Source organism: Mustela putorius, unplaced genomic scaffold (assembly GCF_011764305.1).
Source record: "Mustela putorius furo isolate JIRA1106 unplaced genomic scaffold, ASM1176430v1.1 tig00000228_pilon_pilon_pilon, whole genome shotgun sequence".
Lineage (NCBI taxonomy): Eukaryota > Metazoa > Chordata > Mammalia > Carnivora > Mustelidae > Mustela > Mustela putorius.
The window spans coordinates 34,769,805-34,788,914 of NW_025421322.1; the positions used below are offsets into that span (position 1 = coordinate 34,769,805).

General features: G+C 43.0%; 1 protein-coding gene across 3 annotated transcripts in view; it reads left to right on the plus strand.

Moving 5' to 3' along the window:
• Positions 1-19,110, plus strand: part of KHDRBS3 (KH RNA binding domain containing, signal transduction associated 3) — a 186,628-nt gene that overhangs the window by 73,812 nt on the left and 93,706 nt on the right. For all 3 annotated transcript variants that reach the window (XR_006606195.1, XM_045078157.1, XM_045078156.1), the window contains exons 3-4: positions 10,626-10,742; positions 16,555-16,701. Coding sequence is in view for 2 of the 3 variants with exons in the window: in XM_045078157.1 (XP_044934092.1) it covers positions 10,626-10,742; positions 16,555-16,701 (264 nt within the window). In the remaining variant the exon portion in view is untranslated. The remainder of the gene's footprint in view (positions 1-10,625; positions 10,743-16,554; positions 16,702-19,110) is intronic.

A 19,110-nucleotide genomic window follows, 5' to 3' on the forward strand; every position in this document is an offset into this window, starting at 1 on the left:
GAACAAAATGTGTTTCTTGAGTGTCTAATTCTCTTTCCCAGGTAAGGTAAAAGCAAATGCTTGGGTGATGTTTTCCAAAGTGGGATATATGCACAACAATATTTTTGGTGCTAGAAACACTTGCTAGAACTTCTGTGTTAATGTATATGTATATAGCTTACGGTTTTCTATGTGTCAGACACTTTTCCAGCATCTTATATGTATTAATTACATGTAAATAATTTTCACAACTTTAGGAGGGAATGATCATCTCCTGTTCACATATGGGAAAAAAAAAAGAATAGAGAATTAATTTGCTAAGGGTTACACAGTTACTAAGTAACAGGCATTTGAGTCCCAAAAATCTGGCTCCAGAGCCCATGCTTTTGTTCAAAAAATGAAATTTAATTTAGTATTTAGTACCTAGGTGAATGCTGATTCCATTACAGGGTTTATGATAGTGCCTGTAGTTCTGTGCACGCGGAGGCCGTATCTTCCAGTAAGGGAGGGGGGGTTCCACAGTGTAGAAGGTCTCTCTAGGTCTTAATTTTCTTTCAGTATATCTGGGCATAAGGCTGTGATATGTGCCTTGGTATGGATTCATGGACTACATTAGCTAGTTTTAGTTAAATTTACCTTTAAATGGGCACAGATTACTACAAAAGAAACTGTAAATTAAAGGTCTACAAATGCATTTGAAGTGAGCAAGAAAAATGGTGGCACTGATCGTTCCCTGCGCCGAGTCCAAGCTGCCTTGCAGCAAAGTAAAAAGAATCGTGATCCAGTTGGATATGACAAGAAGAATCTTCTCAACTGGAAGTATTTCTCTATGTCCAGTATGGTTAATGATGAATCTTTTGCCCTAAGTATTAGCAACATTAGCCAATGATAGAAGACATACAGAATTTTAAAATAAATGAGTGCCTACACAATACACACATGCACACAGAGACACATATATACACACATGCACATATGTACACACCGACACATATGCACACAAACACATATGTACACACCGACACATATGTACACACATACATACATTGTGTGTGTGTGTGTGTGTGTGTGTACATTTATATATCTCCTTGAGAGGTGTGGGAGCCAGTTGTGGAGATCATTCTTTGCTGTCTCATGGAAGATCTTGCCACACTTGAGGCAGAGTCCCAAAGGTGATTTTGCATTCGCCATCACTGGTGACCTGCTCCCTTTGTCCTCCTTCCTCTGTTACATCTTCTTAGCTCTTAAATTAATGAGAGACATACTTCTTCCTGCATCCAAGCATCTAAAAAAAATTCTTTATATCCTCTCCTTTGTTTCACAGTCCTACTTCAGACCCATCTCTGTATTACTAGACTACACCGTCTGATGCGGTACCCTATTATTTTGTAGTCTTTCTCAGTTGTCTTTTTTAGCATTTTAATGAACTTTAGATTTTATAAGACACTCAGTTACAAGATGCTGTTGGCCAGTTAGGACCCAAATACCAGAAATCTGCTGCCTTCCATCTGTGCTTGTGTGGCATCCTCTAGGTTTTCTTTATGTTATCTAAACTGTGTTAAACCCCTGGGTAGTGACTGTTATACTCTGGGCATTAATTTTGATTGACATTCATCATTCTCTTTGAATGCATGAGACACTGCTTGGCTGTTAGAAGCTGGGTGCTGTTGTACACAGTTGTTCAGTTGTTGCACAGATGAATGAGACAGGCCCTCCGCCCTCAGAGGGCCACAACCTCTGCCCCCGTTAGGGGATATAGGTAGGCAGGTACATTGCTAGGCCTAGAAAAGACTGATGTTTGAGGCTATGAAAACTTAACTTTTTGATAAATGACTGCTTTGTCCTTGTTGTCTGTGCTCGGCTCTGCTCCCAGCGATCACTCCCTGCCCTTCCTTTGAGTCTGCCCTGACCTTGCGGCTACCTTCCTGTGAGAACTTGCAGCAGAGTAATGGGATGCTGACTTCTGGGCATGTGCTTTAAGGGGAATGGGCAGTTTCTCCTTTTCTGATCTTCGGAGCCCTACGCCAGGAGGGAGCTTTGCCACCTTGAGGCCACTTGAGGATAAGTGGGAACCCGGGATACCTAGGTGGGGTAGAATCAATGAAAACAGGAAGAACTGAGGACCCCCGCTGACAGCGACCATCAGCAGTACCGGACATGGGGCAAAGCCATCTTGAGAGTGGGTCTTCCCTGCCCCGGCTGATCTGGCCGTTGCCACATGAAACTCCCCCGGGGCTTAGGTTGCTGAATTGTGAGCAAGTAATTCAATGGTTATTGTTGATAGCCATTAAGTTTTGGGTTAGTTTGCAGCTGTAGTGTAGCTGTAGATAACCAAAATAGCTTTAAAGCGTGCTTTTCTCGCTTCCAGGTCAGGCCGGGTGTGTGAAATGACCCGCGTGTGCCTGTGTCGGCTGCACGCGAGGACTGTAGAGGTGGAGTGGGAGTGGCAGGGCTGTGAGGGGGAGAAGTGCCATCATGTACCGAAGGGGTTGGTCAGGGTTAGCCCAGGATTTCATTTTGGTAATGAAATAGTAAAATGCATTTAAGAAAAACAGCGGAGGTGCAGAGAGCATTAGAAAGTTCAGTTACTCTCAGGGAAGGCCCCGTACCACTTGTGAGCGTGTCTGTCACTGTGACCAGGAGGGACTCCACCCCAGACAGAACCTGACCGTTAGAAACTCTTCCTCTTGTGCCAAAGAGTGCTTTCTATTTTGTGACACAGCTGGTACAGCTGTGGATTTCCCAGAATGGAGCAGTGACAGCCGGAGGCTGGAGCTCTGGTCCCAGGGCTCATGAGCTTATTCTTTTCTCTTGTTGATCCTGTCCTTTTTTTTAAATTAATTAATTAATTAATTAATTAATTTTCAGCGTGAGAGTATTCATTGTTTTTGCACCACACCCAGCGCTCCATGCAATCCGTGCCCTCCCCAATACCCACCACCAGACTGACCCAACCTCCCACCCCCCGCCCCTTCAAAACCCTCGGATTGTTTTTCAGAGTCCACAGTCTCTCATGGTTCACCTCCCCTTCCAATTTCCCTCAATTCCCTTCTCCACAACTCCCTCCTGTGTAGCAGTGTGTTGAGAGTGGAGATGGGAATTAAGATGTTGGTTTCAGAGTTGAGTAAAATACATTCCCTCCTCTCAGGAATCTAAAATCTGGCTTGATAAGTCACACAGGAAAGCAGGAGGAGAAGGAAGATGCTGGGAGGCCCCCACAGCAGGAGCCCTGTGGGCCTGGGAGACGGAGTACGCCTTGAGCAGGGATGTGCTGTGAGCAGGGACAGGCTGTGTGCAGGGACTGGCCATTAGTAGGGACTGGCCAGGCATGTACTTTGTCCCCAGGCACTCACTTTCCCTCAAGTGTGGAGTTGGCCATCCTTAAAGAAAGGAGTGAGTTCCTATCAACAGAGAACAGGTAAGCAGTGACCAAAATCCAAAAAGAAAAGGAAACCACCCAGATTGCCATCTGTATCTTAACTTCAGAATTAAGTCTGGATTCTTGACAGTGTCCTGTGAGGCCTGCTGGCTGTCTCTGACCCTCTCTTCCTTCTAGCCCCGACTTGCTCTGCTCCTCTCAGGCTGCCAGCTTCTTGGTTCTCATAAGCCCTGTTGTGCCCCAGGGCTTTTGCACTAGCTGGTCACATTGCAGGGAACAGTGACCCACGCCCTTGCTCAGCACACAGCTCCCGCGCAGCATCATGGGCCAGCCCTCTGTGAGCACCGGGATGCTCTCTGGTGCTTTCATCCACCGCCCTGGGTGCTCCCTGCCAGCTTGTCAGCATGGTCGTCTTTGTGTAAGCTGTTCTTGTTACGGGGCTCTTACTGCTGGACATGAAAGTCCGCGTAAGCAGGGCCATCAGCTCCTTCTCTTTTCCACTCGGCTCCTGGAACGGGCTTGCCTCTTCACCAACGTGTGTAGTCGTAACATCTACTGAGGGCTGGAACCTGATCTAACTACATGCTTTGTTGACTTTGGCAATATTTTTAAAAAACAAAGCAAAGTGGTCTTGTCCTTGCTCCTGCAGATAAAGCTTTTGTTCTGGGTGGGGGGTAGTTATGAGGGCATGGGTCTGAGCAGATCTCAGCAGTGGCTGCTTCCTTCGCCCACATGGCATGTAGGAGAGTGGCCTCGGGAGTCTTCCTGCCCTCTGATCTTCCTGTGAACACCCGGAGGCTGAGGTAGGAGTGTTGAATTTCTGCGCAAGTGTCAACTCCTAATTCTGTAGCTTTTAGGGCTTCTGCGCTCTCAGGGGATTCCCACCCCAGGTAAGCAAGGAAGCAAATGCTGGAGGCTCTTTTCTCCCTGCCAGCACCTGACTCTGCCTTGGTGCCCCCCCCAACCCCCCACCCACTTGGTGTTTGCCCTGGGGCTTGGGAGTTAACCTGCATTCTGTCCAGCTCTCTTCCTGTCTGTCTCACAGGGCAAGAGGGACCTTCTTTTCAGCTCTGCATCTGAGCTGAAATGGGTAGTTCTTGGTAGTTTTGAGAACCAGAAATGGCTAAAGTCAAAAGCCAGGAGAGTAGTGGAGCCAGAGAGGAGGGCAGGAGCCGTGCTCAGCTGAGTCATGCCACTGGAACTTGACCCTGAAGATGGTTGGGGGTTGTATTTGAATCAGAGAGGTATCCAAGTGAGCTTCGTGTGAGGAGCTCTGTGCTAACTGAGGAGACAGAGGTGGATTAGGCGAAAGGTTTCTGTGGCAGGCGAGGTGAGCGAGGATGGTGGCGGAGGCTGGGAGCTTGTGGTGTGACTGCAGTAGAGTAGACTGTGAGAGACATCGGTGAGCTCTCATGGGTCCAGTGAGCATTTATGAAATGCTCTCTCTGCACAGGTGTTGGAGCTGTGGGCACCAAAGGCCCCATCACTGCCATCACAGAGTGAATGTCTGGTTCCTGGCTGGAGTCAGGGTCCTATGGCAGGGCGGCTGCCTGGGCCCAGGAGCTCTGGAAGATAACGCTTGACGCTGCGAGGGCCCAGGTTACAAGTTCAGCAGTAGAGTTGAGTTGAAGGTCAATAAAGCAGTCCTTTGTTGAACTAACCAACTTTTTGGTGAGCACCCAATTAAGGGGAACTTTTAATGAAGATAGTGACATGTTCTTGAGGCTTAGTTTATGAAATGACAGCTTAAATGTAATTGCTCCCTGAGGAACAGTGTCACATCACAAATGTTGTTTAAACCAATTAAAGCCAGTTCAGAAAAGCATTTAGTCTTTACCAACAAAGAACATAATTGTGGGATCTTATACATTATGCAGTGAAAACTCTATGTTGGTTTACCATCTTTGTACAATTGTAACACTTGTAATACGGTAATGTATTTATAATGTAATAATTAACATCTGGAAAAATATAATTTGCTTTGGAAATATCACTTTTACCTTTTATTCAAATCTAGGCACAAATAAAATTATTTATTTATATTTTTATTTTTTATTATGTTATGTTAGTCATCATACAGTACATCATTAGTTTTTTGATGTCATGTTCCATAATTCATTGTTCGTGGATAACACCCAGTGCTACATGCAGCCTGTGCCCTCCTTAATACCCGTCACCAGGCTCACCCATCACCCCTCCTTCCTCCCCCTAAAACCCTCAGATTTTTTCCCGAAGTCCCCAGTCTCTCATGGTTCGTCTCCCACTCCAGTTTCTCTCCCTTCATTTTTCCCTTTTCCTAATATCCTCCATGCTATTCCTTATGCTCCACAAATAAGTGGGACCATATGGTAATTGACTTTCTCCATTTGACTTATTTAACTTAGTGTAATCTCCTCCAGTTCTGTTCATGTTGATGCAGAAGTTGGGTATTCATCCTTTCTGATGGCTGTATAATATTCCATGGGATATATGTACCACATCTTCTTATCCATTCATTTGTTAAAGGGCATCTTGGCTCTTTCCACAGTTTGGCGATTGTGGGTATTGATGCTATAAACATTGGGATGCATATGACCCTTCTTTTCACTACGTCTGTATCACAAATGAAAATGTTAATAAAATTGAAAGTTAAAATATATTACATTATCATTTTAGAATATGGTAGTCAAAAATCAGATCCTGACTTAGTTAAGGAAAACTTTATTTGAAATATTATTACAAGAGCAGGGCGGGGGCCTTGTAATAGAAGACCTGTGCCTCATGAGATCAGTCAGATGGCAAAGGCTTTGCTTTTATGAGGAGAGGGCATGAGGCCAGCAAGGTGGGGGAAGTGGGGGGAGTGGGTGGAGGCAGCGCGTCCCTACTGAAGGGACAGTAGATCGGAGAATGTTCCCCTTGAGGCTGGCACCTGCAGGGGGGGTGTCTTTCAGGGGTTGTATGCTGGCCTAGGTTGCTGGTGGGTCATATTCAGGGGCCTGAGGAAAGGGAGAACTTGCCTGAAGTTTGATCAGGTCAGGTTAGTGGACATTTTCTGATTGATTAGTGGGGACAAACAGGTCAGCTAATCTTTGGTGGGGCAAAGAATGTGAATTTAAAGGGTCTCTGTCTGGCTTTGTCATAGGTGGGCAGTAGGTCCTCCACAAGTCCTCCCTAAATCACCTGGGGAGGAGTAGTTCACTGTAGTGAGCCATTCCTAGAAATGGAAGAGGGCCTGAGCTTGTCCTCATCGTCACTCTTAGTCAGGAGCACAGGGTTGGGTTAAATTCAGCATCTTCCTGGCACTCAGCACTTACCTGATGCACCTTAATTTTCCTGATAACCCTTCAGTGTGAAGTCTCTCATAAGCCATGACTTGACTTCCTGAAGACCAGGAAGGCTGAGGAATTGCCTTGGTCACACTGCTGGTAAGAGGGTACCCCACTGCTTCAGAAGGCTCTGGCCCGGGAGCTCCAGCGGGATGGTCCTAGTACTCAGAGCAAATGAGACAGCCATGCTGCCTGATTTGTATATTGTTCATGTTGTCTGAAGAATCCAAAACATATATTCAGCTAGTGTCACTCTGACCTTTTCTTGCTGCAAGTATGAACCTGGGCTAGCTTAAGTTTTTATTTGTTTTTCCAAGCATGAAGGGTACCTAGTAGAATCTATAGAGAAGTGGAACTTGTAATCTGCAAGAAGGGCAGCCGCAGGGACTTAGAGCCGAAGAAAGAGAGAGGAGCCGGAGTCAGTGCCTGCTCTCCCTAGCGGCGTTTCTCAGCAGGGACAAAACTGACATTGTACACAGGACCCATCTTCCTTGTGAGGGCGGTTCCATCCACCTCCGGTTTGTGAAACCCTTGGCCTTTGCCCACTAGATGCCAGTGCTGGCCTACATCATCGTGACAACAGAACAGAAGTGCTGAGTATTTCCAGATTCCCTGGGGAGGTGTTGCATCGGGTTGAGGATCCGACCACCCAGCAGCCAGGCGCATTGCCGCTATTGTGACTCAGCAATAAGGGCATGAGTGTCGCACTCTCAGTTCTAAACCTCAGACTCTCCTGACCTCTAGTCAGAGGCCAACTCCATGATTCGCCTGGGTGGCCTGGGCACAGTCCTGCCGTTTCAGTGTGCTGGCTTCCTTGGTAGCTTTGCAGATGGAGGGGAGTTAGTTTCCGGTAATCAGTGGGTATTGTTCATATAAATTTATGTATGTCCATAATAGTTGAATTCATCAATTTATTACTAATTTGGCATGGAGTGTACACAGTCTGTTGGTTGCTCTGTTAGGTGATTTTTTTATACCTTTGTCTGTTTAATTCATATTTACTGATTCATCAATCAGTAGGCTGTGCAGTCCTTGTGCTGTAGCTGAAGTCTGGGACTCATGACTGTGACTTGATCTGGGATATGTAACTCCTGCACAGTATGTGCCTGGACAGAGAAGGGAGTGAAAATGTTTCTGACTGTCAAAACGCTCTTTTATGTCCTTTTTTGAATGAAAGGTTAATAGAAATTCAATGCAGAAAGAAAACTCCTAAAGGCATATAAAATTATAAAAACGTTTTTCCTTCTTATATAGAGTTCTGCAAGTGACCTTGAATAAGTCATATCATTCTTTGGATGTCAGTTTCCTCATCAGTATAAAATTAGATGTTTGCACTGGATGATTTCTAAGGTGTCTTGGTTTTTTTAGTGGGAAAATATTTAGCTATTAAAGGTGTGATGTAAGTATGGCTTCTCAACCACAAGTTTTGTCTCATGCCATCTTTGAAGCCTGCCAAAATGAATATAAATGAAGAAAAAAGGCACAAATCCTCAAAGACAAGAATGGAAGGCTGAGGCAATAACAGGCCAATGATGGCAGTGAAGTTGTGGTGGCTACAAATAAATGGACACATGGTAATGACTTAGGCAACAAGAGAAAGCAGATTTTGGGCTTACAGGGCAAGAGGAAGTGTCCCAGAAACAGGCGTGTTAGTTCAGAAATAGCTTGAGAAGACTCTGGAATCCTGGACACCAGTTATTGAGAAGGTGGACTGGTGGGCAGGACTGAAGAAGAGATGACTAGGTTCTAAGTTTGGGTGAGAAGTGTTGAGACCACTGGATGCTGTGCCTCGCTGATAAAACTAGGTATCTGCCGTCTTAACCACAGCAGGCTAGAGACTGCCCGAAGGGGTTGAATAAAGAAGACTTGGACTCTAAGACCCAGAGAGATCTGACTGAGGACTAGAGATGCCACACTGAAAATGAGGAAATTATTTTCCTTAAATAAAAGTGTGGGTACCTACTAGTGGGAATCCCAGCAGTCCAGCAGCCAAGCCGATACCTCCTTCTGGGAGATTGGGGAATTCCTGTTCAGGGTGATGCTTACCTAGGCCAAGAGAGAGAAACACAGATACTGATACTTGAGTAACTCTTGATGAAATACTGGTCTCCCATCCTAAAGTGAATTGTCAAGTCCAGTTGTCAAATCTTGTGGATGAGAGCAGGACTTCAGCTACTGTTTTGGAGCCTCAACCTTAAATTTTAAGAACAGGCAGCAGAGGATGACCAGTCGAAAGTCCATGATGTAGAAAGAGACCAATTCATAAAATGTGAATCTGTTGGAGGAAGCAGACACTATAAGCTCCAAGTGGGGGTGGGGGTGGGGAGCACTGCCATTAATATCTTCAGAAATATGAGACTTTATATCACTTCCATAAAATGTTTTTAAAATGTTGTAAAAAAAGAACAAATAAAAGAAAATACTATTAGTAGTTAAACATTTGATAGCAGAAATGGAAAAATCAATAGATATGTAGGAAATATACTTAAATCCCCCAGAAAGTAAAACAGAGAGAGAAGGTGAGAGGAAAAGAAGAAAAATCAGAAATTTAGAGTCCAGCTCAGGAGATCCTAATAGCCAAATGGTAGAATTTCCAGAATGATGACGCAGAGTAAATGGGGAACCAAGAATAAGGTAGAGATGAGTAGGTGGAGACACTGATTTTTTTTCCCCTATGTTGTATTATTTGATATTTTTAACTTAATATGTAACGTCTCTATATTTTTAAGAAATGATTGACTTAAAATTAAATTTAAAAAGCAAAAAATACGTGTGAAGGTTAAAAATACTGTAGATATTTGAGTTTTCTTTGAAGACCAGTAAAATTAAAAGTAGGCCAAGAAAAAAAATACCATTTTGACTTTTTAAGAGTACATATTTTAAGAAAATTACTTCAATTACTATAGGGAAATTGAGGAACAATTTTCTCTTAAAAACGGCAATAGCACAGCAATGGCACAGTTCATGGAGGAGAGCTGATACCAAAGCAGCAGCTGCATGAGTTTGTAATCAGGAATCTTGCCAAAGAGAACAGTTTCCCTCCTGGTCAATAGGGCTAACTTTCCTTCTGGGAACAAGAAGTATTCTTGACTTACCTTAATCATGGTAAGGCATAAAAGTTGTATGAAATTCCTGATTATAATCCTTTCATTCAAGATATATTTATTATCAGTTCTGTGTTAAGCATTGTTCTGATTCATTTATATGGACACCTTTAATATTCCTAACAGCCTTATGGGGCTATGTTCTGTTGTCTTTCACCGTTCTCATTTCATAGACGAGGAACCCAACGTACGGAGAGGTCAAGTAACCCAGTTATGTAGCTGGGTTACTCAGCTGGTAAATGGAAAAGCCGGGTTTTAAAACTATGGCAGTGTAGCCTCAGAGCCAATACTGTTAATGAATTCACTTCTGCTCTGCTTATTAAATAAAGAACCCTAAGAATCAAGACTAAATAATTTGTCATCATTTCCGTAGCTAGTTATTTTAGAAGAGATAGATGGATTCTGTCCTGAAGCTTTGTGAGCCACTGAATGCTCGAGGACTTGCCTAGGCCAGCACACTCCCTGGCTGACTAACCAAGCTCAAGTGCTGTTTAGGTGGAAGGACCCAGACCCTCCACAGTGACCAGCCAGAGCACCTTACGTCTTCCCCTCCCACGGCTGAAGTCAAATGTGTGTTAAAATTGTTGGGATAGCAACCTAGGGTTTCTGGGAATTAGCTTAATTTATAATTTGTTAAATCTAGCCATCATTGAAATGATTGGTTTTTACTTTACAACTTTTAGCCCCGTTATATGTGCTTTATGGAAAACTGTACAGTGCGAGGCATATCGCAGGAACTTATTTATTTGGCATTAATTAGTGATGTATAGCATATTGTAGTGTTTACTGACATTCAAGATTAATAAATTGCCTTCAGATATGAATGTTACAAATTTGGTTTGTTTGTTTTTTCCCTAGTTCAACTTTGTGGGGAAACTTTTGGGTCCCCGTGGCAATTCTCTGAAGCGTTTACAAGAAGAAACGTTGACAAAAATGTCCATCCTTGGGAAAGGTTCCATGCGAGACAAGGCAAAGGTAACATTCATCATAGACAAATGGCTGCTTTGCAGACAAGTTATATAATGCATTATTAGGTTATGCATTGTATTAACACAAATTATATTAGAGCTAGCTAAGATTGCAAATGAAATTATGTGAAAATGTTGTATACAGTGATGGAGTTTCTGATACTGTGTAGAAGACTGAGTCACTCGGGCCAGTTTCAGAATATATGATGTGCTACATGTACGTTTGTTTGTAAAATGCAATAGCAGTGCCCGAGGTTTTGACCATATAAGCAATACCTCATAGAAAGTACAGCGATATGGAAATTGCCACAAAGAGAAATCAAAGTTAACTGCAGTCTTAGTGCCACTGTTTGCATCTTGGATAAGTTCCTGCTGGCTTTTTTTCTATGCCTGTATTTCACATAGTTGCGTTTATAAAGAACATGCTTGGATTTGCTCTTTTTGCCCTCCATTTGATACCCTATACATTTTATCAAGTTAAAATTGATTTTCAATATTTTAATAGTGGCTTTGTATTCTCACACACAGTAGCTCTAGTTGGTTCTATTCCTGCTAACTGCCTCTTTTTTTTTTTTTTTTTGTAGTAACCTAAAATCACGGAGTTATTTTTATTGATCACTTTCTTAAATATACCACTACTGAAAGAAATTTTCACATTTCATAATGTGCTATCACTTATATTGTTCTCTGTTATAATTTTGTTGCTCTGTCGCTGTGAAAGATTGAGGTTACTGAAAACCAAACCCACATACAGTGGTCACTTTCCATGAAATGTTGAACAATGATTGTGTCAGGCAAGAAAGTTATATAGACAAAATCCAGCCTCCTGGCATGCACAAAAAAATCCATTTAGACAAAGGCTTTTATAATAAAAAACGGCTGCCATGTGTTTGTCGGACAGCTACTGTGAGTGTGTTACTCTGCGTTATCCCTAGAACAATGATGGAAGACGGATAACATTTCCCTTGTTTTCCAGGTAAAAAAACTTAGATTTAGAGAACCTGAGTATATTATCTGGGTTAATCAGCGAACTTAAATTATTTGATTAAAGTAGGGCTACGTATCATACTCACATGGAGTGTGCTTTTAAAATATAGATTCCCATACAGACTTTTCAGGGTAGAACCTCAAAAGGAATTTTCCATGGGTGTTTGAGATGACTCTAATGCATGGCCAGGTTAGGCTCACTACCCACTAAGCATCGCTGTCTCAGATGGTGTTACTTTGATTCCCTGACTCATCTGTTCTGGAAGCTGGAGGGAAAGGAACCATATTGGTTAGTTGGTCAGAAGTTTTGTATAACTTGTAGGAAAGTTATAGTCCATCCTTGCTGATACCTTAATTAGGTCTTTAGTAAGGCCTTCTGGTCATCAGGTACATGATATGACCAATGAAATTTGTGAACATACTGCTTATTTTGTTTGCTGTTAAGGGAGTTTTTTTGGTCAGAAGCAACGTTTTGTGGCAGACAGTGGCAGTGGTCAGGGATCCATGGATAATTTTACTGTACAAAAGAAGCCGGGAAGGCAAGTCTCTAGCTAGATTGTATGTCCAAGTAATAGCAAGTGCCTGGCTAGCCATTTAATAAAAGGGATTCTAATTATCATCCCCTTGCTATCAGGGCTTGGTGGTGGTTCTATATTATGTGTCGTTTTAAGGGCTGTCTATGCTGTTGGTGTTTTGGGCATTCAGGAGTGCAGTAACCAAGAGTCCTTTCTGAAGGGGAGTCTGTGTTGTGAAGTGATATATAACCTCTCTCTATGTCACCAAAGACACTTTGTTCGAGTCCTTTGAGTAGCACTGAGGTGGCTGGGGAGTGAGGTGCTTTGCCATCTACTAAAATGAGTCCCTTCGTCTCCCTGGTTACTGAGTGCCTGCTCTTCATTGCGTGGGGCACCCTGTTCTCTTACATACTCAGTGGGTCTAGGCTGCTTTCCTAGACCACTTACCAGCACTTTACGAATCCTCTCATTTCTGTGTCCTTGACCACATTGGTCTGAGAATCTTTATAGAGGTGCTGTAATGTAAGTGGCTGATCACTTCCATTCCGTCAGGACACCCAGGAACTGGGGAAGTAGCATACATTTGGGGCTTACAGTCCAACAGAGCTGCTCTCAAGGGACAGGATGAGAAGTCCTTTATATCTCGACCACATAGACCCCCCACCATCACCAGTGGCCCTCAGTGGAGCAGCGAGTACTCAGAGTCAAGCTTGTTAATCCTCAGGCTTTTTGGATATTCCTTCTTTTCGGTGCATAGTCACTCTAGGAAGAGACCCCTGTTGGGAAGAAAAGGAAGAAGTGTCACATGTACACAGGAGGTGTTCACAGTTATTATTAGCTTTCTTACTCTCTGCATCCCCGGGGCAAGCAAGGATCTGATCCTCGACCAGGAGGTCATACCGAGAAGCAGTAATAAAGTGGGGCACCTGGGTGGCTCACTTGGTGAAGTGTCTGTCTACCTTCTGCTCAGGTCATAATCCTAGGGTCCTGAACTTGAGCCCAGTGTCTGGCCCCCTGTTCTATGGGGAGCCTGCTTCTCTGTCTCCTTCTGCCCCTCCCCCCAATTGGTGCACATGCTCTCTCCTCTTGCTCTCTCTTTCAAATAAATAAATAAAATCTTAAAAGAAAAAATAGCCTGAGAATTGTCGTCATCTTTCAAGGAACTACCTTGGCTATTCAGAACAAGGTAGGAAAAATTTCACCAGATAGGCTTCTGCCCCTGCGGAAGGCTCAGTTGGGCTCTTCATTTGAACACTAAGCGTTGTTCGAATCCTCCCCAGCGTTGCCAGTCCGGTTTTCAGATCTCCAGTGTTCGCCAGACATTTTCCTAAACCTCACAGAAGAGGGGGCCAGGCGGTTTGTCTTGTCCTTCAGAAGCACACAGGTTTCAACTCTGCTTCTGCTTATTGGCTCCCTTCAGCCCGTGGCCATAAGCAGTAAACTTTCTAGACTTCTTCTGGCTCTTTCAGGCTTGAGCTCATCAGGTCAAATCTTGAGTCTGTTGTTTTCTTTTTAGAACTCTTCAGTACAATTTTACCCACTTCCCCTGCCTTGTTTTCCATTTGTGCGTCATACTGTGGCCGGCCTCTGCCCCACATGGCCAACTGTCACACCTTCCAAAGCATTTCAGTGATATCACCATAGGTCATAACTCAAGTCACAGGCTTGCTGCAGAAGTGGAGACCACGGGGATCCCGTGTCCTGTACGGCAGCCAGGTCCTCACTGCCAGAACTCTTGAATGCTGATTTCTCTTGTTCCTTTTAGTCTGCAGAAATTCTCAGTTAATAATGCTTATTGCTAAAGAGATTTCCATTACTATTAAAAATCTCATCTTTTAGCTTTTCAAAGTGTTCACTAAGTTCTAATGAGACCATATTTCATTTAATTGTTGTACTTTATACATTGATGAAATTTTGGGAGTCATTACTGACTCCTGTCCGTTGGTTATGTAGCATCATAGTCATTATAATGCTGTGGTCTGCTGAGCCTTCAGTTTGAGCCAAGCATGCGAGCTGTTCTGCCCTTATTGTCTGAGTTCTAGACTAATAGAATAATTCATACTGCCGTCACCATTTATTGAGTGCTTATTATGTACTAAGCATAGTTCTAAAGACTTTAATGCCTTTAAACATGAAACTCCCTTTTTACTACAATGCCTGTATATTACTAATAACTCCTAATTACAATTCTGATAACTTTATTACTACAAAAACGCTCTGAGCAGTAGATACTATACTATTACTCTTCACTGAAAATCACCTCTTTAAGATGATAAAGTAACCTGTCCAAAATTATACAGTACATGTTGAATCTGCGATTTGAAAGCGGAACTCTAAACAAAGTCTGCGTTCTTCCCCAAACTCCATCGTGCCTGTCCCCGCTAACCCAGGAAAGGAGCTGGTAACGCCCCTGGCCGTGTGGAGATGAGGACAACCGGCTGGGCTACGAAGGCCTGCCTTCCTGTTTCCATCTGCAGCAGCAGTGGCAGAGCGCTGCCCTGTGAATCAGTCACAAACTCTCCTGAATGTCCCCAGTGCGATGCCGTATTCCCATAGGTAGACAGTGTTTACGTCAGTAGCTTATGCTTTTCAGAAGTGAACTGTTGAACATATAATTCGGTTCTGTGGACTTTAAAGCTTCAGCTCTCAAAGGCAGAGTATCAGATCAAGGGATAGAAAGTGCTCTGATTAGAATAATAGTCTATAGTTGGCCTAAAAGAATCATTCTTCTTATGCGTGACCAAGTGTGAAGGAAATGCAGAGGATATTATGGTAGCTTATATTCGCCCTCCTTGCTTCAAACATTTTTCCTTTTCCTTCAGTTTCTGAGCTACTTTCTGTAAATGCGAAGGCAACTGGCATATACTCAGTCCTGGCGTGTGTAAAGCAGTGTGCTGGGTGTGCGTACGTGATCTCCTTCACCAGGCATTTATGGAAAGTTGGTCCTTTCACTCTTCTCAGTGGTCCTATATTAATACACTTATGTTAACACCAACCTGAGTTTTCAAATTAAGGGTTGGGTTACATTTCGTCAGTCTAAACAAATGCACCTGGTGTTTGGCACAACTACGCTTTGGGCATATCTGACTCAAAACCCCATGTCCTAGTCATGCTCTAGATGGAGATCTCTCTTTCTTTAAAAGCAATCAGATTAGTGAAGTAACATCAGTTGAAGGCTTAAATGGTGAAATCAAGGGTGCTTGTGCCTCTTTGATCTCTTGGCCTATGGTGGAATTAAAAGGTGTTGTTGCCAGGAGTTCTGGGGTTCTCCTTCTCATGGGTTTGGTATTTTAAAGAGGCTGGGAAGGTTTCCCTGTTTTGGAAGTCACTCTAGGTGTAGGTACCTACCTACTCATCTTAATCTGTCTGTATGATTTGAATGTTGGAAACAAAGACTTTTAAAAGACCCAGATTTTGTCATTTTAATGCCACTATAATGAATCACCACTATAATGAATACTAGTTAGGAGAAAATAATGGACCAAAACCATTTGTCTCTTGCTGAATGGTCTAGGTTTTTTTCCTCCTCTTTTTTCCCCCTGAATTTCATTATGTAAACAAACAAACAAAAAAACACTTTTTAAAAAAATGTGTATCATAATTTTGTTATATCCTGTAATAAAATCTTTCTTTTTTTTTTTTCACTGTTTTATCCTCAGATACAGGGCCTGGCATATAGAAATTTTTTTTGAATGAATGAATGAATGAGCAAATGAACATAGAAACGATGAATAATGTTTACCTATTCATTCAGAAGCAGTTGTAGAGTGTCAGCTGTATACCAAGCACTTTTCTTAGACAAGGAAAATGAGCGCCAAAGAAGACAATCATGGTTTTTGTTCTGTTGCAATCACCTCCAGTGAGGAAAATTAGATAATAATCAAGTAAACAATAGGTATTTTCAGTAATTTGACGGTGGAAATGGTTTGTGGCAGCATCACGGATACTCACCATAACCAGTGCAGAGGGAGCTTAGGAGATGAGCTGGCTGGACCGGGGGACTGAGCAGCCGCTGGATGGGTGTCAGGCTGGGGGAGACGGGAGGAGACAAAGCAGCCGGAGCATATGGCCGAGGGTCTCCCTCTAGGCCAGAGGCAGGAGCTGAGACTTATTCCAGTAGAATCTCGAAGCCTTGGGTGTTTTCATGGAAGGTGGGCATGGCAGGATCAGATTTGTGTTTGAATCCTTCCTCCTGAGGGTGCTGCTTGCCCTTGAGCAAACCTTCTGTGATGGCTGCGTGCTGGATCAGCTCTGTGGAGCGTTCCTGTGTCTCCTCTTACACAGACACCCTTTCAAGCATGGTTTTTCTTTCTTCAGGAAGAAGAGTTGAGGAAAAGTGGAGAGGCCAAGTACTTTCACCTCAATGATGACCTCCATGTTCTCATTGAAGTCTTCGCTCCACCAGCAGAAGCATATGCCCGGATGGGACACGCACTGGAAGAAATCAAAAAGTTCCTCATTCCTGTTAGTACAGTTTTCCTTGATAGTTAATTTATACTTTAAAAGCTCTTCCTTTATTTTAATCCTTGGTAATGCTTACCAGTAAGTATTATTTACACAGCATTTTATTTGTTAAAATTGTCCCTGGGAATTGGCGTTTTTCTTTCTTTATAAATGAGGCAAGGTATTTTTAAAGAGATTAGATAAAACTGGTAAGGCTACACAGCCAAGAAAGTTGAAGAGCGTAAGCACTAGTTCAAGTTTTAGAACTCACACGTCCTAAGCCTTTTTGTGACACTAAAATCACCTACAAATCCATTGTTCTCCAAAATAAACATACTAGTTTGCAGCAAGCGCTGTGTGTGGTGTTGGACCAGCAGACATAAATAAAAGACCGAGGCATCCTCTCCAGGGCAATGCAGTATAGGGGAAGAGAGAAGCCTAAGCTAGTGGTCTCAGTATAGCATGGTCAGCATAACTACAGACGTACGCATAAGGAGCACAGAGAAGAAAGGCACCATGCTGACAGTTAGCTGGCTTCTGCCAAGTGTTTTATGCTTTGTTTTCTTGTTTATTTTTTGTTTTTGTTTTTAGGACTTTTATTTATTTGAGAGAGTGAGAGATCACAGAGGGGTAGAGAGAAGTAGGCTCCCTGTTGAGCAGAGAACTGATGCAGGGCTCGGTCCCAGGACCTTGAGATCATGATCTGAGCTGAAGGCAGAGGCCTAACTGACTGAGCCACCCGGGTGCCCCTTATGCTTTGTTAATATAACAATTGTTCTTCTGTTTTAACCCTTCCCAGACACTTTGGCATTGCTAAGAATGTGAAAACTTAAAGAGAACGTACCCATACCTCTATTAGGAAAGTTAATTTAGGTTTTTTATATAATTTACATGTACTAGATTTAAAACAAAAGAAAAAAAAACAGACATTGAACACTTTGGTTCTTTAGACAATTTATATAGAGTAGCTGTCCTATTGCCAGACAGTTGCCTGAGGTAGGACTGAGTTCAGCAATCCCAGGCTGGTCTAGTGGGTTGGCTTATATACACAGGTGTGTACATACACAGCACATGCATCAAGACTATATTATCTGTGAGGAAAACTGTTGAATTTATAGGGAAAGGATATTTTAAGTCATGATTGCCTTGGAAAAGGTGAGACATGGATCCTATAAGTTATTTTACTTGGGAGCTGAAAATGGTTCAACTTCCTTAATTCCCTAAGGCCAATATGAAGATCCATTTATTCATTTACTTTTTTATTTAGTTTTATTTTTTTAGAGAGGAAGGAGAGAGAAGGTGAGGGAGAGAGAATTTTTTTCAAAGATTTTATTTATTTATTTGACAGAGAGAGACAATGAGAGGGGGAACACTAGGCAGAGGGAGAGGGAGAGGGAGAAGCAGGCTCCCCATGGAGCAGGGAGTCTGACGTGGGGCTCAGTCCCAGGACCCTGGGATCAGGACCTGAGCTGAAGGCACACACCCACCTACTGACTAAGCCGCCCAGATGCCTCGAGAGAGAGGATCTTAAGCAGGCTCCAGTCTCACAGGGCTTAGTCTCACAACTCTGAGATCATGACTTGCGCCAAGTCAAGAGTCAGAAGCTTAACCAACCCTGCCAACCAGGTTCCCCTGTTCATTCAGTGTAGAAACAAAGTTTTTAGTACTTCCTATGTGATAGATACATGGGAAGTAATAATTCTTTTTTTCTGCCCCTTTAGAGTCTATATAATGGGAGGACAGGTAAGAATCACATGTTCATACAAACTACTCTGTTCATATAAGCTACTCTGACAAGACTAAGAAGTTTAATGTCTTAGTGGTCATTCAGTGTGGACTAGGAAGTGCTGACCTAGCCATGGGGGCTGCCACAGGACGTCCCACACCATCCCCTTTAGCCTTCTCCCCCAGGACATGGATCTGACTTCTCTCCCCTTGAACCTGGGCTGACCAGGAGAACTCTGCTCAACCCAGAGTCACAAAAATTTTCTGCTGTGTTTTCTTAATATTTTTAGTATTAGTTATTTCATTTAAGCCTATGATCAATTTCAGGTTAATTTTTATGTATGGTATGAAGTTAGGATCTGGGTCTGTCTTTTTCTGTGTTGATATCCGGCTGGTTATCCCAGCACCGTATGTTGAAAAGGCAGTCCTTTTCCTGTTGAACTGCAACACTGTTGTTGAAAATCCACTGAAAGATCTCTGGATTTGTTTCCGCATTCTCAGTTTGTTCCATTGATTTATATGCCTGTCCTTATGCCAGTGTCATGCTCTTAATTACTTTAGCCTTCTAGCAATTTGGGTTCAAATGCAGGTAATTGATGCTTTTTTAAAGAAAAAGTTTTATCTCAAAATTGTTGTGGCTATTCCAGTTCCTATGCATTTCTACATGTATTTTGGATTGGCTTGTCAATTTCTGCAAAACAAACA